The sequence below is a fragment of the Pseudopodoces humilis genome, chromosome 19 (genome assembly GCF_049639895.1).
Source record: "Pseudopodoces humilis isolate 2021_Gansu_Grassland_sample_001 chromosome 19, ASM4963989v1, whole genome shotgun sequence".
Lineage (NCBI taxonomy): Eukaryota > Metazoa > Chordata > Aves > Passeriformes > Paridae > Pseudopodoces > Pseudopodoces humilis.
The window spans coordinates 9,199,647-9,225,584 of NC_142218.1; the positions used below are offsets into that span (position 1 = coordinate 9,199,647).

General features: G+C 42.6%; 2 protein-coding genes across 5 annotated transcripts in view; one reads left to right on the forward strand and one right to left on the reverse strand.

Annotated features, from left to right (window-relative positions):
* Positions 1–13,008, forward strand: part of NKAIN4 (sodium/potassium transporting ATPase interacting 4) — a 50,636-nt gene extending 37,628 nt beyond the window's left edge. Inside the window, exons 5-8 of one of the 3 annotated variants that reach the window (XR_272760.3) lie at positions 3,767–3,827; positions 6,846–6,930; positions 10,680–10,752; positions 11,203–13,008. Coding sequence is in view for 2 of the 3 variants with exons in the window: in XM_005524801.3 (XP_005524858.1) it covers positions 3,767–3,827; positions 6,846–6,930; positions 11,203–11,212 (156 nt within the window). In the remaining variant the exon portion in view is untranslated. The remainder of the gene's footprint in view (positions 1–3,766; positions 3,828–6,845; positions 6,931–10,679; positions 10,753–11,202) is intronic. The other 2 variants (XM_005524801.3, XM_014254080.2) reach the window with 2 other exon arrangements.
* Positions 13,009–14,579: 1,571 nt separating this feature from the next.
* Positions 14,580–22,871, reverse strand: BIRC7 (baculoviral IAP repeat containing 7). Of its 2 annotated transcripts, XM_014254078.2 has the most exons (8): positions 22,753–22,871; positions 19,984–20,512; positions 18,893–18,992; positions 18,211–18,292; positions 18,076–18,121; positions 16,941–17,159; positions 16,179–16,244; positions 14,580–15,684 (listed from the first exon to the last, which is right to left on the reverse strand). In XM_014254078.2, exons 1-8 carry the CDS (start codon positions 22,786–22,788, stop codon positions 15,482–15,484), a joined length of 1,281 nt encoding a protein of 426 aa, XP_014109553.2. In that variant the 5' UTR covers positions 22,789–22,871; the 3' UTR covers positions 14,580–15,481. The 2 variants fall into 2 exon arrangements, with proteins under 2 accessions (XP_014109553.2, XP_087920675.1); XM_088064549.1 differs by lacking the exon at positions 16,941–17,159.
* Positions 22,872–25,938: the final 3,067 nt, after the last annotated feature.

The following is a 25,938-nucleotide window of genomic DNA, read 5'->3' on the forward strand; positions in this document are numbered from 1 at the left end:
TTGTCTCTTCCTGTCTTTCCCACTCTGTTTGCCTGCAGAGTGCTTGGGGCACCCCAGCTCCATCCTCTCCTGTGGGGCAGCATGTGTGTTCCCAGGCTGACAGAGCACACCTGCCCTCAACATGTGTTCCTAATAAAAAGCTTAATCGGATCCTTCTGCAGCTTGGAGAAAGCTGGTACTGCACATGCAGAACAAGCAGAGAAACAGCAGCACGGGCTAAAGCCCTAGAACATTCTTTGGGGAATTAGAGCAGTGGCTTAGTGTCATTTTGCATCGCTGACGTTTTCCCTCCTCTTCCACCTCCCCGATGTAATTTGCAAAGATCCAAGAATTTCCCTGGGATACAGAGCTTAAACCCCTCCTGTGTATTGAAAGCAGCAGCCAGGATGGCACTTGGAGCAAGGATGAAATTATTCCAAATTGTTGGCTTCTCTGAAGCTTCCTGTTCTGTGTTAATTGCTGATAAACTGGGTGATGTGTGGGGGCTCAACACATCGTTATCAAAGATGAAGTCAGGAGGGAATTTTGGGTGTTTCTTGGAGTCTGCTCATTTCACACTCCAGCAGGCTTTTCCAGGGGAAACACTGGACAACAGGAGCATCATTTCTCCTCCTTAGCTGTGTTTCATTTATAATTTATTCCAAAGGTGAGACATGGGGATTCCCGTGAGTTCAGTTAATTCTTGAGATTATTTAATTTGAGGTTATTTAATTAAAGATGAATGCTTTAGAGTATTTAATTACAGTTTAGGTCAGCACAGAAAAAAATGGAATTCATATTTATGTTGTACATCTCTTCCCCCCTTGCCACTGAAACTCCTGCTCTGGTCAGATCACAAGACAAAGCTTCTTTGAATAAAAAGTTCCATTAAATAAACAAGTTTTTTTTATTGCTGAAACACATGTAAAGAAGGAATGGACTATAATGTCAATATAAAGTAAATATTAAACACTAAGCAGATGATTTTGAAACACAGCCAAGAGATGGATGGAATCAACAACAAAAATCCTCCACTGCAATGGAGCTGGAATTAGAGAGTTAGGGAAGTTCTCTTAATTCACTAGTTTTTGATTGGTTGGTTCTTCTGAATGCAAAAAAAGTCACCTTAGTCATAAAGTGAAAAATGTATGGGGTGAGCAGAATGATGGTTGAGGGTTATGGGGCATTAATTTCTGTGCAAAACAAACTTCCCAAGTCGATCACATTGCTTGGTGCTTCTGAACCGTGAAAAATGTCCAGCACTTTATCAGATTTGCTGTGACAGTACAGCTGATAATCGCTCCCAACTCTGCTCAGAAACTGGGCAGGTAAATCATTTTCATTGTTAATTCTATCAAGAGTTTCCTGACACAGGGACCACATAAGATTTGCGTCTGTGTGTTATAGGGTATAATAGCAGGGAGTGGATTTAGGGCTGCCACTTTGCATGGCTGTTAACCCAATGATGGGAAATCTGAGGAGGGAGAAAACCGGCCTAGAGTTCCCTTGGAATCAGGGTGTGTATTCAGGATGCATCTTCCTTCCTGGATATTTGTGTGTGTGTGTGTAAATTGTGTGATTTGACCTGATGTAAGAGGCTGGCTCTTACAACTATAGAAATGCTCGAGCAGGTACAGAGGATGAGTGTGAGCACACTCCGAATTTGTTATTTGAGTCCAAATGCCTTTATGCTGGAGATCAGGGTGCAGAAGGGTGGTTGGACATCCCTTGGAGTGCTGGGACGTGCAGGAAGCACTCTGTTTATGCGAGAACGTCTGGGCCAGATCCCGCAGCCCAGGGATGAGCGGGTGGCTCCCGGGAGCGGCCTCGGGGCTTCAGCACCACGGCCAGAGCCCGGGCCGGGCCGGGGCTCCTGCAATCCTTTGGGTTGGGAAAGCTGCCCAAGACCCTCCAGCTCCCCCAGCACTGCCGAGCCCACCACTAAAGCTGTCCCCAAGTGCCACATCTACTTCTCTTTTAAATCCCTCCAGGGATGGTGACTCCACCACTGCCCTGGGCAGCTGTGCCAGGGCTGGATAACCCTTTTAATTATGAAATATTACCCAATATCCAATCTAAACCTCCCCTGGCACAACTTGAGAACATTGACAACTTGACAACATTTCCTGTTGTCTGATTGTTTTTTTGGGAGAAGAGAGAGACCCTTACCTGGCTACAACCTCCTTCCAGGGAGTCACAGGGAGCATTAAGGTCCTTCCTCAGCTTCCTTTTCTCCTGAGCTCCCTCAGCCATTCCTTATCAAACTTGTGCTCCAGACCCCTCCCCAGATTTGTTGTTCTGATCTGCCCAAAAACTGCCACAAACTTCAGGAAAAAAAAACAAGTTCCAGATTTTATTGTGTTACACTACAAGCAATAGGGGAGAGGAAAAATCTCTGATATTGTTTGGTTTTCATTTTTCCACCTTAAACAGTAATAGTTCTATTCTGAGACAATTCTAGAAGGCAGCAGGTACAATTAGATTGGCCATTGCATGTGGCCAGAGGATTTATGTTTCCCTGTAGCTCACAGGAGCTTAGCCTGAAGCAGTCTTGGTTTCAGAAATGCAGAGGAATGAGGGAGTCCCCAGAGCTACACTTCCTCCACTGAGCTTCTGGGATGTGCTCCCATAAGGCTCACCCAAGAGGAAAGGAGAGAGCTGCCTTCTCTTTCAGATGATTATAGAAAAATCTTCAAGGAAAAACAGGGTTTAGTGATTCTACAAAAACATTCCATTTCCTCCCAACACAGCGTGTTTTGTCAGGAAGAGCTGGAGAAACCACAAATGTTGTATAACTCCCCAGCAGAAATCTCATTATCTTGCCTTTTGTTTTCGGGTGTGATGTATTTTTCTGTCATGTTAAAAATGAATGGACTCTACTTTTCAAGCCCTCCCATGCATCATTCTGTCTGCACTTGGAGTGAGTCACTGTGTGTTACAGGCTGACTCCTGTTCCCAGGAATTGAGCTCACAGTGGAAAGCAATTATGCCTCACAATAACTTTACTAACGCAGTTACTGTCAACCAAGATCTCGCTAAATGGGGTGTTTCGTAAAGATGTAAAATGAAGGATGGAGAGGATATTTGATTAACAGAGAGAAGGCAAAGCAAAATAAGACCCTGATGCATCTGGAATGCTTAACTCCCATAGTACCAGAAGTTTGTCTCTCTGTTTAGGCTGAGGAACACCTTGATAGTGAGCCTGAAGGAGGCAGCTCTGATGCTTTAGAGCTTCTAGAAACTCCTGAGTTACTAAAGATTTTGGTGTCTCTGAACATTTCTGCCAGTACAGCACCATTCTTAGGGTTAACTAATTTTCTATCTCATCTGCATAAAAACTACTCACCTCTAGTTGGTAATTCACCCCATATGGCAGGAATGCTGAGCTGATGAGTTGTTGTCATTGAAACTCTGTGTCTCCTGTACATTGCTGTTTGTCCCACAAGGCCCTCTCCTGTGTCCCCATCACTTCTTCTGAGAGTTAGCACAGGAGTTTCAGTTGCAACAAAGTCAACCCATGCTCTTGCCAATCTTTCAAGCGACTGATGGTGCTACTCTGGAGGTGAGGATGGGTCTTACAAGTTTTCCTTCTTTGGGTGTGCTCCATCAGTGCCTTCCCTGACACCCACACCTGCCCCAATCCCTACAGCAAACATGACTTGGCTCCACAGTCACAGAAATGCTGCCAAGCTGACTGCAAATAGTGCCTGTTGAAGCTGTGCCCAGTGGGTTCTGACCAGGCTCACACTGGCTGATGCTAAAATGATTTATTCTCTCTCTTTTCCAGCTGGTGGGCTTTGTGTATGCCTGTTACGTGGTTAGTGTTTTTACAGAAGAAGAAGACAGCTGTAAGTATTTATCAACAGATCCCTTGGCAAAGGTTTTAGTAAATTTTATTTATCTCTCTGATATTTGTCTGTCAGGTCTGAGCTGCCATCAGACCTCTTTCCATCTCTGTCTCTGTGTGTTATGGCACTAACTGCCCTTCAAGGATCAGCTATTTTTACTGTGAGGGTTTTCTTCCCCGTGTCACTCTCTGTTAGATGCTGTAATTCTGCTACACTTAGAGCACAAAAAGAGCTTGGTTTTGGCTTCTCAGCTGGACTAAGCCTTAGAGAAACTGGGAAGCTGCTTCTGTTCTCAGGCTCATATAGCCTGAGAATAATGGTTCTGAAATATTACTGCTGCGATTAAAAGCACCTACAACAAAGCTTTCAGCCCAGGGCTCAAGTGGGAGACCTGCTGAGTCACATGTGCCACAAGCTGAGGATGAAGCAGATGAGAGTTTTTGCCAAGAACCAATCTGACCACTCAATTTAAGAGCAGAGGAAATGCTGTATTTGAATTACAAGGAGGAAGGAGCCAGCTCCCTCGTGTTGGGTGCACAAATCTCTTCAGTGACAGGCAGTCACTGTGACACATGTGAGGGTAAAGACTCACAGGTCTGTGGGACCTGTGCAGGTACCCAGCTGGTCCTGGAGTGCTTTATCCCTCTAAAACACCCTTTGAGACCAATAATTTTACAAACAGAGAAATGGATGCATAGAGTTAAAGTAAATGCAAAGTTAGGTTTGTTTGGCAATGTGTTGGGTCTAGGTCAGTTTACTCCAGCAAAGGATTTCATCCAAAGGTTTTACATCCAAGTATCAATTCTTTTAAGGCATTGATTAGGTTTGTGCAAGTAGCTTTGTTGTTTTAAAGAGCAGCTGGCATGGAGAAGAGCTGGAAAACAATAGCTTTGAACTGAATATTTGAAAGTATGTGAAGAATGTGTTTTCATAGGAGCGAGAGGAGATGCATTACTTATCTGCCTTGTCCTTATGTTTTTTTCTTCCTTCCTTCCTGGCTGAACTCATTCTCCTGGCTTTATTGATCATTTCTTTAGAGCTTGGCAATGCACTTAGAGAAGGTGCTACATTATAGTAATATCTTTTAAATTAGGCTATACTCTTCTATTAGCTAAATAGCTGCAGTTCTGAGCCCCTGCTGAATATTGTAAAGCAATAACTTGACAGAACTCATTTTTATAGTAGGGATCTGTTAGGAGAGCAACAACATGGAAGGCAGCTTTATCTAGGAAACACAGAGCTGGTAATTTCAGGATATGTATTTTTTTTCCCCCACTAACAAATTCACTTTCACTCCCAGTTTCTCAGCTTGGAGTTAAAATGCCAGCTTGAATAATTAACAATGACAAACCATCAATATTTCACACTCACAGGGTAGATCCTTCCAGTGACCTGAATAAATTTGAGCTGCGTTTTAATTTTCTCTTCCATTTGTGGTTTCCTTTAAATGTTACTTTGATATGCAGCATGAAGTAATTATAAGTGCTGAGGCACATTAATCAGGAAGCTCATGCTAACGTGATTTTCATGAGAAAACACAGCAGTAGGGACCTACTGATGCTGAATTGTGGGCAAGAATATTTTAGATGTGCTAATGCAATGTATTGAATCACAAGGAACCACACTTAAGATTTTTTCTTTTTTAAGTGCCTTGGATTTTGAGTGCCCTCATGCTTGCGTGTTCAGATAAGACTTGTGTTTGTTCAAGGTACTCGATAGTTACTGAAGATTGCTGTTCTTTAAAGTTTCCCAATTTAGGCATTCCACAACTGAGGTAATAAAGTTAAAATCTTGTTTATTTTTTTTAAAATGGCAGCCTGTTTTGATTTTAGAGTACTCAAAATGCTTTCAAAAGTGGCTGAGAAAAGGTAGTTTCACTGAAACTATTTGGGAATTATCCCCACAATTAACTTAAAAATGGGATTTTACCCATTACCTCTCAGTTGTCCCAAAATCTCAGTACCAGCGTGTAGCTCTCCATCAAGATGGAATTTGTCAGAATCTGTTGTCCTTAGGTTTCTAAATATATTTTAAGAAGTTTTGGGTTTTTTCACATCCAATATATCAGTAAGTATTTTTTCTATTGTTTAATCAGCAAAAAAACCTCAAACCTCTTCAGCTTAAATTTAAAATAATAGTGCCACCTTCAGGAAAGAAAAATAATCAGGCACTGAAATAGTTAATAAAACTCTCCAGTTATTTTTAAATGGCACTTGGGCAGGATGGTTTTCACACTTCCATACACAATGTACTAACTTGGCACCAAAAAATGATCCAAGCTGGGTCTGTTTTAAAGGGTTTTACAAGGCCTGCGAGGTCAGTCACAAATCAGAGCAGCTCACACCCCTCCTGCCCTGGCTGTGCTGCAGGCTTGGCCTGAAGTCCAGGGAACTGAGACAGCTTTGGAAAATTCTTCCCTGGTTACTAAGGGAATTGTCACTTAGAACTCTCCCTGCTGAGTTACGCTGCCCTTCCGTGAGCACTGGAGAAGGGAAGCTTTGTTCCTGTTTGGGCACAATTAAAAGAAGTTGAGTTGGCAGAGAGGACACAAAAAATACCAGAGCTGGAGATAATGAGGTGGTTGCAGTTTTCCAAAGCTGCTGTTGTCTTGCAGGAGAGACAAGTGGGGCAAGAAAATTCCCACTTCCCTGTGTAACCTTGCCGGGGAGGGCTGTGCTGCCAGCTTCTCCCTGGCATTCGCTCAGGAGCCGTTCCCCAGCTTCCTCTCCTCGGCTCCAGCTCTGTCTGCTCCTCTCACGTGCAGTCACAGCGTGGTGGTAATACCCAAGAAGGCTTTTCTAGAGTATTTTGTTAGTTCTGCTTTAAGTTTTGTGTTAGCTGAAATCTCCTCTTTGGCACACTTGCCCATCCCAGGAAATCCATACCTGAAAAAATCACTTTTCCGTTCTGTCACTAATTTTTGTGTTTATGCCATGACATGCACCAAGCCTTTCTTTCATTTCCTTTCAACTTTCTGGCCATGTTTGTTTGTTTATTTGAGTTCTGATTTTTTTTCAGTTGATTTCATTGGTGGATTTGATCCATTTCCTCTCTACCATGTCAATGAAAAACCCACCAACCTTTTGTTCAAGCAGACATACCTGTAAGTATCATCTGTGCTAAGAGACTCCACGTGCTTCTTGGTTTCGTGGCTCAAGGGTACCACAGGTTTGGGGTTTTTCCTCTTTGTAGGTTGATTTCTCCTACAGGATTTTCAGGCATGGAGATAATGAAGAAATGGAGACCAGAAGGGGTGAAGCTGCCCTTTCTCAGCTCCAAAATCATTTTAAATTCTGTTGCCACCAAGAACTGAGCCTTCCACATGTGGGGCAGCCCAAGAGTTCAGCTGAGTGCAGAAAGGGGAGCTGTCCACAGCAGCTTCTCTCCTACCAATAATGAAGGGCCACTGCTGAGTTACCATTTCTGCCCCCTGAAGCACCAGATCCCAATTTCATTCTGTCCACTTAAAAGCTGGCTCTTAATGAGATCCTCAAACACAAAGGCCAATTCTGCCTGTTTAAAGCAGCAGAGATCTGATTTTATATTCTTTAAATTGATCTGCAAGAGGCAGTTCAACACATGGAAGGTTTTCAGAGCAGCTGCTGAGGGAGGCTGTTTTTCAGGAACAATGTTACCAGAGTCCTGCCAAAAAGAAGGATGTGAGGATGGTGGAAAAGAGTGTGGCTGAGGGAAGAAAAACTTGCCTGAGGTAGATTGGTAGATGTGCCCCTCTAATTTCATAAGGACTTACTGCCCACTTTGTCACTGCAGCACAAGATCAGGAATACAAGTAATTTTTGCAAAGCCATTGAATTCCCTGTAACTTTGGGGGGTTCTATGGTGTTATTACAAGGGATGCTACAGGAGATTAAATATTGATTTCTCTCTCATTTTGTCACAGTGGGGTGGAATTTTTCATAGTCTGCAGAACCGTGCAGCTTTAAGCAGCTCCCTGATTTACTAGCTGGATGCAGCAGCAGGCTGAAGAAGCATCACATTTTCACAGTGCAGAGGTTGGGCTTCTTTTTTCTTAAAATGACCAGTTCTGCTTCTGAAAGAAGCTATCACTTCTAAATGAAGATTCCTATATGGGGAGATTGCAATCTGAAGAGAAGTTAGCAATGTAAAACTTTCTTCCAGGGCCTCAGTAAGAGGGGAAGCTGCTGCTCAAGTCCACAGATAATTTTGTTGTTCCTCCCTCCCATTCTTTAGCCCGTCACTTCTGTTTATATTTTCTACCAGCACAAAATAATATTTCTTTCAGGCTAACAGGAGGTGAGAACAACTGCTGAGCTGTAGATAATGTGACCCTCTATAAATTTCAACTGCCACCAAATAGCAATTTTTATTTATTTCAGTCTATTGCCTTTTTTCCATGTGTGTGAATGGGAGTGAGGGGAGGAAGGGAGAATTGATTCCCAGGTGCCATGGAGTGTTGCAGATGCCCTTGTCCTGCTGTGAAAATCATTTAGTGATGACTTGAAGGAATTTTTTTTTTTTCCATATCCTATTCAAGAAGATGTGAAACAACAAATACATCCAACATATTTGGAATTAAGTTTAGAGAAGAGCTAAGGCTCAGGATCTTGGGTTTCTTGTTTGAACTCCTTTTTGTTGATGGAAATGCTGAATGAAACCAAATTTATTCTAGAACTGATCACTTGGAGCTGACTGCAAGCAGGAACTTTCATTTTAGAATGGCATCACCCCCTTGGCTGCAGTCAGATACATTTTCTGGGCTCCACACTTCCCTAACAGGATCTTTCCTTCATTCCCTAATGGAATTACCCTATTCACTCCCGTTTTACCTTTCCTTTTCTCATGAGATCACACTTCCCTCCCACTGTGCCCGTTCCTGCATTTTTCTCTAGTCTCTCCTCTTCATATCTCTGAATTTATGAGTTTTTAGAGACCTGAGACCCCACAGAACAATGACATGAGCCGCTAAATTCAGTATTCAAACTGTGCACCCCGGTTCTGGCCCTCAGCTTCCAGCCACAGCAGTGAAAGAAGTTCTGAAATACCTTTGTCTCCTGCTAGGAGGAAAAAACACCTCCCAAAACTGTTACTTTAGGTACTTCTACGCCATAAATCAGTTACATCCCAGCTTTATCATAATGATCTCCCTGACCTCAGCTGCAAACCTCCAGTTAGTGGAAAACCACAAATTTTTCAAGTCAGGTATTATTTTTCTCTTTGCAAAAAAAGCTAGCAACAACAATAAACCATCATTTTGTACTGTTTTTACAAAGGCAAGATATAAGAGTGCTCATCTCAAACCACACCTTGAACACACTAACACAGCAAATAATATTTTTATTATTCTAAAAATAAAGTTATTTCTGTTTCAGGTTCCACAACTGCTTTTGCTCCACATTCCATTGACTCCAGGGGAGTTTGATTATGATAGTTACTGTTTGAAGTCGCAGCCTTAAGTAAAAGAGGCTCAAATTATCACAAAAAAAATTCTTCTGGAAGTTTACTGTGCAAAAGAACTGCCCTTAATCTCACTGCTGGTTGCCAATCAAGGCATCATACTAATTATTTAATAATAATATAATAGCACTCTTGATAGAAGATATGTTAAAATCTTCACTGCCCGAGTTTCTGTATCAAAGTACTTATCCAAAGGATAGCAAATCACTTCTGGAAAGACAAAGTTGTTCGCCTGAGGCTAAAAGAGAGGATTTCCAGTGAGTTTTTAGGAAGAAAATGTTGAACTCTTTCTCCTCCCTCAAGCACAAGTTCAGGTTGTGCCTGCTGGCACCACTGTCTCCCCTTGTGCTGCACAGCACAGGACCTCAGCTCTGGGTTGCTTTTCTTCTTGTCTGTTCATTTGTAGTAACAGAATTCTCATCACTTGAGGCAAAAAAAACACATTTTTGCACCAATAACTGTGGAAGTGCTGGCCAAGCTGGCTTTGACATTTCTCACTCAAGCTGTTCTCTCCAAGCCCCTGCACTACCTGCCAAGTACCCAGAGCATCCTGAGAATTTGTCAGCACCTCCTGCCTGCTGAATCCTTTCAGTTTCCTGACATCACTCTCTGAATTTGTTTTGGAAAGCAGCACTGTGCAATCTCAATTATAAAGCAGAATAGCCTCAAAGTGTGATTTTTGTACACAGGGTAGTGCTAAATCAAGAACCTGCTGGATGACAGGAGATGCCCTCTGTTTATTTAAAAGGTACAGGTAGATCTTCCTGCCTTTTAAGACCATGATTGTAAGGCCAAGCAGTGAACTGCACCTTTAACTAACACTCCTCTGGCACCTCAAGTACTACATCACATTACGGGCTTAAGAGCTTTAATTTGAGTTGTGTAGCCAGATTTTATGGACCTCCCTTTCCTCAGAAATAGCAGTGGAAAGGGCCCTGTGTTAACCCAGGGTGTGACTTTTATCAGATGGAGACCTCAGTATTGACAGGGCAGCAACAGGAGGTATTGGTTAATTGAGGGATCTGAGGCTCCAGTTGATGATTGCTCATTTTAATGATCCCAGATCAATCTTTTTTTGGGACACTGTCTGCTGGCCACAGGCACAAAGCAGCTGTGAGGATTAAAGGACTTGTCCTCATACAACCATCATCCCTTACTGGCTTAAAGTGGGTTCTTCAATATACCAATATGTACAAGCACACAAATAACATTAAGTCAAAAAGTCAGAATCCAAGACTAAAACACTGGAATAAGAAGAAGGGGAAGGAAAACTTTAGAATTGTTTTCCCACCTATCTTCTCCAAACTTTAACAAACAGAATAATTTACAAAGGAAATTTAAACAGGAAAAAAAATCACACTTTGTTCTGAGGAGAGAAAAAAACACAAAACAAAACACTTTTGCTTCTCTTTCTAGGTAGACTTTTTCCCAAACAAACAACATGAATTTGCAAACTCTTTTGATCATCCTGAATCTGCATGCATAAGAGGTGATGTTTCAGCCAAAAGCATTCACTCACCTTTACTGCTGGCTCCAAAAGTAGATCTGCTTATCCTGCTGCACTACACAAAAAGCACATCACTGCAATTTCAAGCAGCTCTTTATCCTAGAGATGACCCTTAGCTTTTTAAGTTCCTAACCAAATTTTATGCAGCTCCAAACGCTGAGGATACATAGATCTAACACTTGAGCCTAACTGCAGCATATTCAGGTCTGACATATGCATAGCATTCTTTCCAGGCTTGAAGACTACTTAACTACATTACTTCTGAGCTCTCAATCCTATTCCTCATCTGTAGTCAATCATATTTGAAAGACCAGAAGAGGAAAGAAAAAATTGTCCTCATTATTTTCACACCATTTCTGTTCCATAAAGAAAGCAATTGAGTACTTGCTCCACACTCACATCCTGCCTTCACCTTTCTCCCCTCTTTTATAGGCCTGCGTAAGTGAAGAGGAGCCAGAGGATGGATAAACCTTGCACTCCACCAAAGGTGCTGCATCAGACAGTCCCCTGGGGCCTGGATCTTTGGCAGAGGAAATGCAGGATGGTGAACTCCATTCCATTTTTTTGTTCCTTGTCTTCTTTTCAAACACAATGAATGTACATCAAAGAATGGCCACACAGTTGGTTTTTAACTAATTCTCCAAGTGCCCTGACGAACCTTACCTACCACAGTCTGCTGGTACTGGCCCAGAAATGGCACAGGCCTAAAGACCTCTGGCAGAACGAGTTCACCAAGAGCCTCTCTCAAGAGCTACAGGTGAAGTCAGAGCTGCTTCCTTGCGCTGTGGATCCCGAAGGAAGGAAGCAGCGCGTAACCTCCTGGGACATTTCGTATGTTCGGTAGTTAGTTTCCTCCCCTTTTTCTGAACAGAGCCTAAATCCCCTAACACAACTTCATCTCCCCCTGCCTGTATAAAATGAGGTGGGGGCTTTTCACACTTGAGTTCCTTAGGCATTGTTGGGTTCTAAGTTATAGATGAGAACTTTTCCCTTCTGTGTCCCACCCATGCAGGACCCCTTGCTCGTTCTCCGTAGGCATGGCAGTAGGCATTTGTCCTGAGTTCAGTCTCTGTGGCCTAACTCCCGTAATGCTGAACAGCTGAAAACTAGTCCAGCCATCAGCTCTTCACTCAGCATGCAGCTTCACCCCGTTTAAACCAGCTGAGCCATTCCTGGAGCAGCTGTAGCTTACTCTGGGTCTGCCCAGCTACATGAAATTAACCCTGGTGTAGCTGAATCCTGCCGCAGGCCGCTGGAAAAGGCCCAGTTCCTCATGGATCAGAGGTGGGTTTGCACCTGCCTTTCTTCACCTTGAGCCACACCTATTCCATGGTAACAGCCTGATGGAAGAGTTTCGTTTGTGACAGGCTTTTTGAGGGGAGGGAAAGGGCTGAAGGGGGAATGAGAGTGTAATTAAATTGCATTAATGAGCTGAAGCAATTAATAAGAAGAACAAAACCAAGTCAGTTTTGTTAGCTGTGTCTCCCAGCATGTTAAGTGTCAAAAGCAGAGAAGGAGCAGTTGTCAGCCAGCCCTGGCATTTTTGGGCTGGTACTTCAAGTGCTGTTGTAATTCATTATTGTCTTGCCTAATTTGTTTGGGATTACTTGGCATTTTTTGAGAAATGCTTTTCAGAAGGGTCAAGCTTGAAGCCATGCTGGAGAGAAGTGTGAGGGAAGAATTAAAAAAAAAAAAAAATAAAAACATTAAGTGCTAAATCAAAGACAGAATGATGCAGGGTTTTTTTTTGTCTCATTCCAGAGGGCCCCAGAAGAAATATCCTATTTTATAAACTCAGATGTATAAGTGCTGAGTATTTTTTGCTTCTGTGTGACTTCTATTCCAGATACCCAGACATCCTGAGCTCTGCTTGGGTGGAGCTGCAAGTAAAAATGTTGTTTTCTATAGGGTGTTTTTCCCCTTCTTTTAGCCACCAAAAGCCACGGCTTCTGACTGAGCAAAACAACAACTAGTTTCATCCTAGTTTAATACCTCTAGATGGTAAGAGGAGGGAACTTCTGGAATTGAGGTCTGCATGTTTTTAACACTACACCTCTCCACCTGACCAAGCTCTGATGCCACTTTCAGCAATAAAACTGGTCAAAACCACTTGCCAAGAACTCTAAAGAGATAAAGCACCAAACTATGCACTTAACAGCATTGCCCCTTGGTTTTAACACACACTGGTAAAGATCAGTGAAATAAAAGTGTGATAACTGAGTCACTTCAGAGCTACCACTCAGTTGTCTGTGTCCATTGTAGTATAAAGCAACAATTAATAGAAGTAAAATGAATACCAAGCCCATATTCAGGTAAGCCTATAATATTCAGCATCAATGACTGCCATTAATCATAAGGGAAAAAAAAATAATCAGTCTGAGAGGAAACAAAGCTACTAAGGGTCATATCCCACACTTAATTATCTCCTCCGGGTTTCATTAGCAGAACCATTGCTCCTCATGCCCTGAGAACCCCTCTCGTGGTCTGCTTGTGCCAGACCCACTCTGAGAGGCACAAGGTGACCCAGTGACCCTGCTCTGCGAGGGCAGAGACTGCCAGTCCATTCACCCCATCCCATCCCCAGTGTGATCCAGGAGCAGCTGGAGGTGGTGGCTTCCCTTATCTCCAGTTTTGGAGTGCCCTCTGTTGGGGACAGACATCGCTAGAGATGCTTCTCGCCAAAGAACAACCTGCTTCTGAAAGGGCATTTCCCCACAGGAAAACAAACCAGCTCCTCCCTCCCTGGTGTGGAAAAGCCACCATTTTCACTCTGTTCAATGGGAGAAGCCCCAGAAATAGTTGGTGCATTTCCAGCCTTGCTTAGGTTCCAAGTCACACTGAGATGAGTTTAGGAGGAAGTAACACTGTTCCAACACCGAGCTGGTGTTTTCTCTTCTCATATTACCACTTCCATTTAAAGTACAAGTTTTTGCTGTATTTATAGATGCAAAACAAAGCCAGTGATATGTTGAACCCAACACCTAATTTGGTGTGGTGGTGACATTCTGTTCCCTAGGAAAGCTGCTCTCTGGCAGAGACCCAACCAATTCCTCCAAAAGTTGCAGAGTTTAAACCACTCAAGCTGTAATTTCTCTCATCTTTGCCAAGAGCTGCACTAATATTCCCTTCTTCTGAAGGCAAGGATGAAGAGAGCTGTCCTCCCATGGGATGCACAGAGAACTGACACCTTAAAATTACTCACAGGCAAGCCCCTAAGCTGTTTAGTAAAACCAGAGCTGGAACCAAAGAGAAGCAGTTCCAGAGCCACAAATACACTAAAGAGCCACCTACCAAAATTCTACAAGTTCAGAATATAATTATTCTTCATTTGTACAGATTAATGTATCAGATCTTTATTCTCCTTCATCCTTATCCCTTCTTTTGCAGTTTAAGAGAATCTTGAGGAGCCAGATTCTTCCCTGTAAGGGAGGTGAGGCCCTGGCACTGGGTGCTCAGAGCAGCTGGGGCTGCCCCATCCCTGGAAGTGTCCAAAGCCAGGTTGGATGGGGCTTGGAGCAATCTGAGATAGTGGATGGTGTCCCTGCCCATGGATGGGGTATAGAATGAGATGAGCTTTAAGGTCCCTTCCAAAGGTCCCAAACTATTCTAAGGCTCTGTGACCCACGTGCTGTCTGGTAAATTCCAAAGGAAACCAATGGATGGTAAGAACAGTTGCTTTTCTTACTCATGCCCATGTAGCACTGAAGGACAGATGTGATTTACTACCTGATGTCACTCTCACATAGGACACCACCACACCCCTCCCCCAGCAGGGAATTGTACTACAATCAGATACTCAGACCTCTAAGTTAAACAAAGGAAAACATTTATTCCATGAAAAAAAAACCAGTTAATTTTTAAAAACATATTTCCTTTCCCTTCACTTAACAAGGGATAGTGTGGATGAAACTTTTTGGCTACATGATGGAATATTCCACTTTAAATAAGAATCACGAGTTTAGCCAGCAAACAGATGCTCTAAAAAGCTATGTTTCCAGAGCTGTTTTCTAGTAGGATAATACCCAACAGTCAGGGAAGAAGCTTCCAGGAGACCATCCAGTGACCCTGAGCAAAAAGCCTTCCACCTGGGGAGGTCAGCTGAAAGCAAGGAGGTTGGAGAGTCAGGCCAGGCTTTTCCACTTAGTTATGCAAATTTTAGCATTACTGAAACATTTCATCAGTTGTTGAAAACTCAACAAAAAGGGGAGAAAAGGGTAGATTCTCCCTCCCCCACAACACACTGCTGCTGAGTATTCTAGTCTCAATGGAATGCATTTTGTACAAAAAATACTCCCATTTTCAATCAAACTTCCTGAAGGAATCCCTAGCAGAATAATCTCTAGACAACTGCTGAGTGAGAAAGAACCAGAGTCTGCTGTAAACAGTCTTTGATTTCAACACAAAAAGCAAAGATTCACTTGAAAACAAAAAAAATGTTAAGAAGGAGAATCTCTGTCAATAAAAGCCTCATTTTGGAGGACAAAAGAACTCAGCAGAGTTTTCCTGGAGCAGTCTTAAAGCAAGAGTAGATCAAACCAAAAGTTCTTCCTAGAAACACTGTACATGGGAGACACATTTAGTGAGTTTTTACACTTATGCCAAGCTACCCTGCAAATAAGATTGCTCCAGCAAGCTATTTACTTATTTTCTCCCTTTGCTGAGTTACAAATGAGCTGTGCAGACTTATCTTTCCCCTTGGGTGCATCATGGCTCAGGACATGAAAGCTCTCACACTCCCCTGGATGACAGCTCTGCAGATGGGACACAGCCTCAAATTGAGGGCACATTCTCCACAAGCTACCAGGTGGCCACAGGGAACAAACACAACAGACACATCTTTGTCCATGCACACTTTGCACATCCTCTCCTCTTGCAGGCGGCGGAGCTGTTCTTCTGTGCTCAGCTGAGACTCATCTTAACAAAAAAAAGAAAAAAACAAACAAAAGCCCAAGCTGTTAGTGCTGTCACAGCTCCAGAGTGCCAGTTGTGACAGCTTAGGAAGTCACACTGCAACTTGCCCATTGTTTTGTTCAGAGACTGTAAAGATGGCAAAAGTACCTCTCAGGCAAGTTTCATTTAAGCTGAAAAACTACAGCTATTGTAGACTGGCTTATCTACACAAGATTGAGCTTACCTACACATGCTGGTCAGAGCAGGGATACAGCTCAACAGCATTTACTGTGGTACATAAATTATCCCTACAAACTAGATTTTTTTGTAGCAGCTGCTTCACAGGGGCACTCCAATCCCTGCATAAGGGTTCCTGTGCTCAGGTACCACTAAAATAGCACATAGTCCCCTTCAAAATCAAATAAATGAGTTAGCATAATGATTACTGATACTGTTATTTTAGAATTCCTCTCAATTATGCTTAAGCTCAATTCCCCACCACTGCCAGCCCAGAGCACCTGATTCCTTTTGCTGCACAGATCGCGTTTCTTGTCTCGATGTTCCAGTCTCTCTCTGAACAGCACCTGTTTAACCAGAAAAGAAGATGGTTTTCAATGCTACCCCTTCTCCTGACAGTGCTGTGTGAAAAGATGAAATACCCTGGACCTCAGAAGCATTTGGTTAAAATTTTAACAACTCAGCCTGGTGTGGCTGATGTCCTCTGTGGTGCTTCAGTAGCTATGTAAGCTCACCTCCTTGCCAAGGCCCTTCTGCCCACATCACAGTCTCTCCTCAAAGTTGATTTATCTATTACATCAGCTGGTCATTCCAGCTCCTATGCTACTGTTTAATCAAAATTCCAGTTTTGTGGATTTCTTTTTTGCTATGTTAGATACAGAAATGACAGACCATGCTGTGGAGGCAGGAGCTTCATCTTCAAGTAATCTTCACATCACTTAAACTTCTGTCTGGATCAGCTGTGAAATTGTGCATTTGGAGCTGCAGGTCTGAGGGCAGCAGGAAACACCAAGGATATCCCCACCACATCCCAGTGCAGGCAGATACAGCCACTGACATCCCAGTAACCACAGCTTCTCCAGGTTTCTTTAAATCAGAACCTCATTGCTCAGTCTCCCAGGAAAAGCAGGCTTGAGGGCATGACCCCTCTTAATGCCAGCCTGGGCAGAGTGAAGGCAGACCCTCAGGACACTCCCAGCAGTGCTCCAGGTGCAGTGAGGAAGAGGTTAAACACCCCCAGCCCAGCTGTGAGTCAGGCCTACCTCTGTGTCCTCCTGCACTGCTGCTGGCCCCCCAGCCTGACTGCAGCAGCTCTGAAATCAGCTCCGACTCAGACTGGTAGAAAGTCCCAGTCAGCACAAATTTATTCTCTACCAGGTTTGCCACCCAGGTGGGGTCAAAGCCCATCTGCAGGACATTCTGCACTATGAGACTCTGATCCTCAGAAGGATGAACCAGCAATTTCCAATCCCTCAGAGGATCTGTAAAGCAGTGAACAGGTAATTTACAAAAAAGGCAGAACTTTGGGCAAGAACTTTGGGCAAGAACTGCCACTCCTTAATGGTGTTCTACACAAAATGGCATTAATAAATCCGAGAACACTCCTCAAGATATCCATATAGCTAGCTTAACTTCCACAGTTATTTTTTACTTCAAATCATAATTCACAAGAAAGTTAATCAAAGCAAATTTCATAAAAGCCCAGACACTCATTTTGGATGGCTTATTTCACTTTATCAGTGAACAGTCTCCTGTGTTCGGCATCAGTCCAGAAGCCTTATCTCTGTTTACACATCCCAGAACAGAAACCTCAGAACTGCTTTCATGAACATCAAGTGTAACATCCCAATTGAAGCCTCTCCTACCTCAACCATTCATCAGTAACAGCAGAAGCAGGAAATTCAGCCAGCAGTCTCTTCAAAGGCTCAAGTCTTACTTAAGCTTATGAGAGCCAAATTTCGCCTACTTACTTTCTAGGAGCAACTGATAAATGGGACTAAACCCCAAGATCAACATTTTGATGAACATCTAGACCCTGTACTGTTCTCTGGTTTCTTATCAAGCATGTTTAAAATGTTGTTGTGAAGGACTTTACAGACAGACATCAACAGCAAGAGCATGCAAAAGTCAAAGATAAGTTCAGTAAACACTCAAAACTCACATGATTATCCAGGCTAGCTAAGTGTCTCTGGCCTTAGACTACAAGGTCTCACAAGAAAAAGTAATTTTGTATCTTTAGCTAGAAGCCATTTCCTAAAACCAAAGTGACTTCTAGAGTATCAAAACATCTCACAAGCACCCTATCTACAGAGGGCAGAACAGCTGAGCTGGGCTGGTGGAACTCAGACTACACCACATTCACCACAAGATAAAACACCATGGAATTACAGCACTGACCTTGGGAAGGAAAGGAGTCTTGCTCAGTTTGATCCCAGGAATGTCTCTGAAAATGATACAGAAAGAGAAGCCTGTACTTAAAACTCTCCCATCTACCAAACCAAATCCACTACACACAAAATATTAATGACTCACTGGAGCCAGCAGGGTGGTAGAAAATGTCGCCTGAACACTGTTAACAAATTCTCTCCCCTTTGAATGCAGTAAAAACTCACACCTATGAGCAGAAAAGTTTAAATACATTAGTACAGGATCTCCCAAGTGAGAGTAAAGTGGCAGTCTGACTTTAGAGGCAAAGGGTGTTATGGGCAATGAGCAAACTGCTGTATATCCATTAAAGACAGGGTATCATGTGTTTCACCTTCCCACCTCTTGCACAAAGGCTGACAGTAAGTGGATCATGATCCCTCCCCTTAATTCAGTCTTCATTTTGGCCCAAGATGAGCTCAGTTGTAACCTGCTTTAGAATACACCACAGGGACTGATGAGAAAGCAGTTCACAGGAAAGAAACAAGAACTGCTGCAGAAAGCCAAGGCTTACAATACATTTCTTCTTGTACCTCAGAGCAGGAGTAATGAAAGCTCTTCTTTGATGCCAAAGAAAGTTATTTTAATTGAACTCTTAGATAGTGAACTCTAAGTCAAATTAGAGAATGTCAGGTCTGAACTGTGCCATTCCATCTGAGCTTAAACATTTTATTTTGCTTTGAAGGTAAAAGGATATAAATATTTCTATCCTATGAAAGAAAAGCATCAGAGTGAAATGCATGACCTATCTTTTAGCCTTGCTATGAGGGGTATTTGTTAACTGACTTACTCTGGGTACCATTTGGCATGTTCCCTCCAAGGATCGTCTCCGAAGGACCAGCTCCTCACGCCTCCATCACAGTAAAAACACCTCACTACATCTCCTTGTCCTGAAGGGGAGATCAAGAGATTAGATACCTGAGACACTACATGCCCTACACTAACCCCAGGTGAGACCTTGGGGCAAGACTCAGCACAAAACACAGGCTTTGGATAGAAAAAGATGAACACATGATAATTTACCAACACAGTGCTCATGGTACAGGGGCAGGAACTCAGTCTGAGCTCCCAGAGCTGCAGCTGGTTGAGCTGATTCCAGAAGGGGGTCAACAGGCAGCACCTAGGGGAGCAGCTGAGCTCCCATGCACAACCCCCCAGCCAATCCCCCTGCCTGCCTTTAGAGCAGAGCTGTAATTAGTTACACCTATCAACACACTGCTCACTAACTACAATCTGCCACAGTGCAGGTATTTTCCTCTGACTGGGCAATTTAGAGAGCAGTATTTCTTCAAACCTGTTACCTAACCAGCAAAGCATTCTCAAAGGGAATTATATTGATATTCACATGCATGTGATTACAAGAAATATTGCCAACTTTCCTCACCAAAAAAAAGTATCTAATTTCTGTATTTCAAATGAAGAGTCCCTAGAGAAACAAGCCACAGCAACAACCAGATGGGCTGACTCCATACAGCTGTGACTCAGATCTGGGGTTTTGAGATGAAAAGGCTTCAGTACAAGACACAGCCTATCAAAACATGACACACCGTGATCCTCAAGTCCTTTTAGAAGCGCAAGGAATAAATACATTCAATTGATCTTAAAGCACACAATTTTCTGTCAGTAAAACACATGTTTAAAACACAACACCTTTTCCTCTCCTGCTGGCAAGAAGGTCTTTACTAGTGGACCCCCTCAGTACCCAAACAGGGGTTAAATGTTGAAATGAATTCTGCACAAGAAACAGCATAGGCAGAAGGAAGGATGTGGTTTTTTAAGTACAATACACATACACACAAGTATGTCTAAGAGCAATAAAACAGTGAAACTTTCAAAAGTTAACTTGAATGAGAATTAAGGACATTTCCCCAGAGAACCTACCTGTGTAAAAGAACCCTGCTCTAGCCAGTTGCTCTGGATGCACGTTGGAATTTTGCGGCCAGTTGTCAAACGTAGACAATCTCATCTCCTCCGTCACCATCTCAGGGTACTCTGGCTCATTGGGCAGGGCTGTCTGCTCACTGACTAACCCCTGCAAGACACTCAGGAACTGCCCATCCACAGTGTCAAAGATCTCTTGCAGGGACAGCCTCTCCTGGTTCCCAACATCCTCACCGCAAAGGTATTCACAGGAAGGGAAGAAATTCAGATGCTCTATCATGGGGCAATCACCAGGTCTCCAGTCCTTCAGGACACCACCGCAGCAGAAACACTGCACTTCATCCCTGGGGCCCACATAGAAAAATCCAGCCTCAACCAGGTCCCGGGCAGACACAGGGGCGGTGCGGGGCCAGTGCTGGAAAGTCCTGAGCCTCCTCGCCACGCTCCTCATGCTGGAATCGAAGAGCTGGCAGCGAGCACCCCTGGGCTCAGGCTGCTCTGCCGGTGCTGCATCCCCCATGGCTGTGCTCTGAAAGAGAGGATGAGGGAGCCCAGAGCAGTCAGCTGCATTCCCAGCACCAGGCAGCACTCACCCCGTGTTATTATTCCCCGTCCCCATGCACATTCCAGAAAGCTCCTGCTCGCAACAAAGCCGAGCTTGTTTCAGAATTACAGCCCAGTCACAGATCTGGTGTTTCTGTACTTTGCTGTTGAACTTTTGCTGAGCCCTCACTGGTGTCTGATGGGAAGAGTCCAGCGCTTTCCAAGGCCAAATTTACAGGAAAGATGGAACAGAGAGAAGAGGGCAAAACCTGTGCTGCCTCCCAAGCTGAACCAAGCCCACCTTTGGCATCTGATCTGCAAGATAAATCGCCAGCCATTTTGCTAAGCCTTTAAACTAGCATTGAAAAGGCTCTGCTTTTTATTCCCCAAACCAGGCATGTCATAACAAAACAGAGAACAGCCACACCCAAACAATGTCTCAATCTCACATTTACAGTCAAACACCATACAAAACATCACATTTCTCATGTCTTTATTGTAATGATTATTAAGCAGTGATTATCTAGAAATAGCTCTATTAAAAAACTTTTCCAAGACATAGCCTAAAATAATTAGATTCAGTTTCTATGAGGTGGTATCCTTAAATCAAGTATTTTCTAGCCTTTGTCATGTTCTGCCCGTGCTACTTCTGTGCAAGAGTGAAATTAAACAAGTTACCAAGTGCCTGATTCTCCAAGCTTTCATCCTGCTCAAGGTAACAGCCCTTCCCTGGGTGATTAAGCTGAACTGCAACTCAGCCACTGCTGCCAACACTTTCCCTATGGCTGCCAGAAACACTTTCCAAAGGCCCCACAATGACACAGCTGAGAACCAGGAACAACTTAATTCCTTTGGAGTGAAGCCCTTACACAATGGGACTTCATGAAAGGTGCAACCAACCTCCTATTTTTTTAATTAAGGGCCCTCGAAATCCCTTCCACACCCAAATCAATAGGCAAGTTCAACCCAAGGAAGTGTGACTTCCTATCTACTGGTTATCAGGGCTAAGCATCGTTAGCACACAGACCCCAAAATGTCACAGAGGAAAATAGTAGATCATTTTTTCAAGGGGAAAAAATATAAATACACACCTTTAAAAGCTACAATTTTTCAAGGCTGGTACAGCACATTAAAATAACAGATAGCTACAGCAGTGCACAGTAAAATACAAACAAGTGGAGAGCATAGATGCAGCAGCAACTCTGCAGCAAACACCATCACAGAGATGCTGAGGAGGCTAAAGAAACACTCAGGCCAGTAGCATCTCTGAAGAACTACTTCTCTTAATTAAGAGCTGCAACATATTTAAGGAGGAAAAAAGCTAACAGTTCATTTTAGTCACCAAATCAACAGCTGTCCTCCATAGGTATTATACATTTAGTGAGATTTTAAAAGCAAAATCAAACTTACTCAACCACGTGCCTCTCATATTAAAAGATAGAAAGGAAGAAAAAGTTCATTAGCAACCAGCATTTCCCTCTATAATGACAGAGACCAGGGCTAGAAGAAAAGGCTCCAAAAGTCTCTTCCAGAAACTGTGCATTATTTAATACAATAACAAAGTTACTCAAGATCTATGTCGCTGGAATAAAGAAAAGCCCATTGAGAAAGAAGGCTCCAAAGCCATTAGTCACTGATGGCCAGCAGAATTTGCAAGCTAAGCAAACTGAGGAAAGGCAGATTGTTTGCTTTCACAGCAGATTTTGCTCCCAGAACACAGAAGCTTGTTCATCAGGCACAGCTCCACAATCAGTGCTGCTCTCATCTTTGAGAATTAACAAAGCAAAAGCTGTAACTCAAGCTACAGCAAATTTTGGGTTTCACAGAGATGATGGCCAGGTTATCTTAGCTTTCCTCCATTCCAGAAAGCACTTGAGAGCAAGCTTCACAGCTTTTGCTTTGTATCTTCACAAAGAAAATTATTTCCTCCACAAAAGACTTTTTTTAATAAGAGGTGTAACATAGGAGAACAATATATTTATCTTTTGTTTATTAAGAAGCCCGTTATGGTTTACCTACATATTCATATGCACTGCAAAAGGTTCATTAACTCTGCTAATGAAACTCCTCAAACCAAATTAAAATTTTAAATTGCTATAACACGACTAAAAACCAGTATTCTACCACAACCCACTACTTACATAGCAATGAAAAGCAACATTACAGCTCTCGCCAACAATTAGCACTATTTAAATAAAATTATTTCAAAAAAACAAACAACTTTACCTGAAACATGTTAACTAAACCCCAGAAAGCTTCCATAATTTAAAACTCTCTCAACACCACAAGCTTCACACAAAAATCTTTTCTCCTCAACTATCTCTCCCAAAGCAGAAAAATTGCCAAGGAGTAAGTGATGCCACCTGCCTCAGAGGCCATTTATAAAGCTTAGTTGCCCCCAATTGGTTGGGATGGGCTGAAGTTCTCTATTGGCTAACGAGTTCAAATTTCATCTTTATAAAAAGGAGTCACAAGGCAAAGGTATAAAGTTAAGCTCAAATTTTCTTCAGAAAATAACACATCTTGTTAAAACCTAGTCTAGTGCCAGGTGTGACATCCTGATATAATCCTATGATATAATGGCTGTCACCTCCCTATTTTGCTGTGACTCTATTAACAGTATTTCTGCATCTTTTTCAGCTTGTTTTCACATGTATTTTGCACCTTACATTTCTTAAGAAAATGTACTGTAAAATTAGCAGATAAATAGCAACAAGAATTTTCTCCAGACAGCTTGAACAGATTGCATTGCCTTTACTTTGGGAGTCAAGTCTTCTACATTGCATCTTCACAACTTAAAATCCTGCTATTCCTTTGCCTTCCTATGGTCACAATTCCACAAAGTGAAAGATTTTATGGATAGTTCTGAAAGGTGTAATTACTTCAATATGTATTTTCTTTTACCACTGCCTGAGAAGATGCATAAAGCTTCTTCTAAACTCTTGACAAAATATCAGTTCTCCATGTAAACATAAGAACATGGGTGGTTCATGTTTCTTAGAAATGATAAATTAGCATTTTTCTTTCAATAAAAAGATCCAAAGAAAAGATTCTTTTTACAGGCAAGCCCATAACAATCATTCTCATTAAAATAAAAAACAGTATTGGGTTTTTGCTAATTAAATACTCGTTAATGAAAGCCCCTGAGCAGTAGAGGGCAGTGCTTTTATATGACATTTACAGAATCTTGTAACAAGAGAATGTGCTGGGGAGATTTGTCCTCAGTGAATTTCCATGTAATAAAATACATATGAAGATAATCACATGTTATTTTCCACTCCATGGATCCTGTCCTTTCTAAGTCTATGCAGATTTTTGAAGAATACATCCTAAAAATCCAAGGGGCAGAATTAACAGAATCCCTCCAGCAGAGGCTATTTGGGATCTGCTGATGGGTTTTAGCAAATCACCTTTTTTAATCAATAAAAGTGATTGATAATTCTGATTTGATCAAGCATTTTACAAGCAATGATCTCATCTTCTACTGCTTATAACCACATGGCTTCCCAAAGGTGAGCACAATTTCACCTGTTTTAGGGGAAGCTCCAGCCTGATTGTTAAAGAGGGAAGAACAGTATAAATCTTGAGGAGCTCAAAAGCAGCTTCTAAGTCAATTGACAACATTTGTCTGCTTCTGGCAGTGGTTATTTGCTTTGGGTTTTTTTTCTTGTATACATAACATTCTTCTATCATAAAAACTTCAAGACAGGTTTAAGGTTGATTATCTGTGGGGATACACTCGTAGTTTTGGGGTGAACGTTTCACCAACAGAGGAAAGCTGAGGAGGATCAGTGAGATGACTGTAGCAGAAGGAGATGAAATGCACACACCAATGGTGCTGAGAGCAAGAAAAAACAAGTCACCATGTATGAATGGTAGGGTTTTATTCCAGCACACCAAAATTTGGGAAGCAAATAACATACTCAGTAGTGTGTTGTATGCAACTTATACTGATCTTTTTTAGCAAGTCATACTTTTTCAGTTTCTTTTCAGAGCATTAAGATGTCCTGCTGATCTTCTGAATGCTTCTTAAAATGAGGAGTGTCATGAGCTAGTGATCAACAAATGTGGGAATCAGCAAACATCAATCAGGAGTCCAGGACAGATCAGTGATAATGATCAACAGTGTCATCACTAGACAGTGATTGGAAACACTCGATGAAGAAAGTAATATAAACATAATTAATCAAAAATCTGCTTGCTGTTATCAACGTGATTTGGAAGGAAAACAATCAATAAATACATGGGCCAGAGAATATCTGGAGACAGCATAATGAAGAGCTTGAAAGCACTGAAGTGACTGGAACCCCCGGAAAAACTCCAGCAGAATTCAGCACCTCTACCCTCGTGGTGCTACACAGCTGTAAGGGGCTGAAGCTGCTCTGTGTGACTTAGCTTGAGGAACACTATTGTGCTTTCATCAATAAATTAAGAGTTTACTGAGGAAAGAGGCTTTTATAACAGGAGATAAAAAAGGGTGTCAGTTGGCATTGGTGAAGAAATTAAGAGTCTGGAACACAAAAGGAGATACCATAGCTTGCCACTGCAACTGATATGTAAAGGGACTGGGTATCGAGCAAATTTATGGCAGAGTTCCCATTCCCACTTGCTCAGGTGTTAGCCACTATTAAGATGTGGATCCATTTTTCATAATGAAACATTCAGACCCTGTGATATAACTGCTTTGCAGCCTGAAGCACAGTAGACAAAATCATAACACCTAAAGCCCTAGACACAGATGACTACTGCTGTTTCTCCACTTAGGAGCTCTCTTTTCCTCTTCTGGCTGCCTCTTCTTTGCATGCTGTCTTCCCCCTTCCCTCCCACTGCAGGGCGTGCTGGTCTGGTGCTGCAGCACATCACCTGCACTGCTGCTCCCTGGGGAGCTCCTGCCACAGGAACACCCATGAGGGAGCCCATCTGCTCAGCAGCTCCCAGGGCAGCCCTCAGGGACCAAGGCACACCGCTGGATGTTGACACAGAGCTTCACAGCATCCATAAAACAAATCCACTGTGGACAGGAAACAGGATTCAACTCAGTGAATAGTGACAAGACACACTGAAAAGTGACTGGTCACCTCTGGGACAAACACAGAGCCATTTCCTCAGGGCAGGGCAAAGCTCAGAAGTCTCACTTTGCTGTTTCATGCAGCTCAAGTGTTTCTTTTCCCATAACAAGTTCTGCTATACATCTACAGGGATATTTTCTGCCTATCAACAGCTTCCTTGCTCTACTTCCCTCAGTGGACTTTTCAATAATTATGAAAAAAAACCCAAAACGAACACATTAATAATAAAAAATGGTTTATTTCTCCATACATTAACAATCATTCATTCAGGAAGCCTGGAAAATGTTCCTATGAAGTAAATAATAGAATCCCAGAATGGGATTGGAAGGGATCTTAAAGTTCA

Coding starts and splice junctions, on each gene's coding strand:
- BIRC7 (XM_014254078.2), bottom strand. CDS start 22,788: ATGGAAGCTTTCTGGGGTTTAGTTAACATGTTTCAG. Junction 18,293..18,892: donor CATGCCAAATGGTACCCAGA/GTAAGTCAGTTA, acceptor TTCTGCTCATAG/GTGTGAGTTTTTACTGCATT. Junction 16,245..16,940: donor CAGTGCAGGAGGACACAGAG/GTAGGCCTGACT, acceptor CTGGTTAAACAG/GTGCTGTTCAGAGAGAGACT.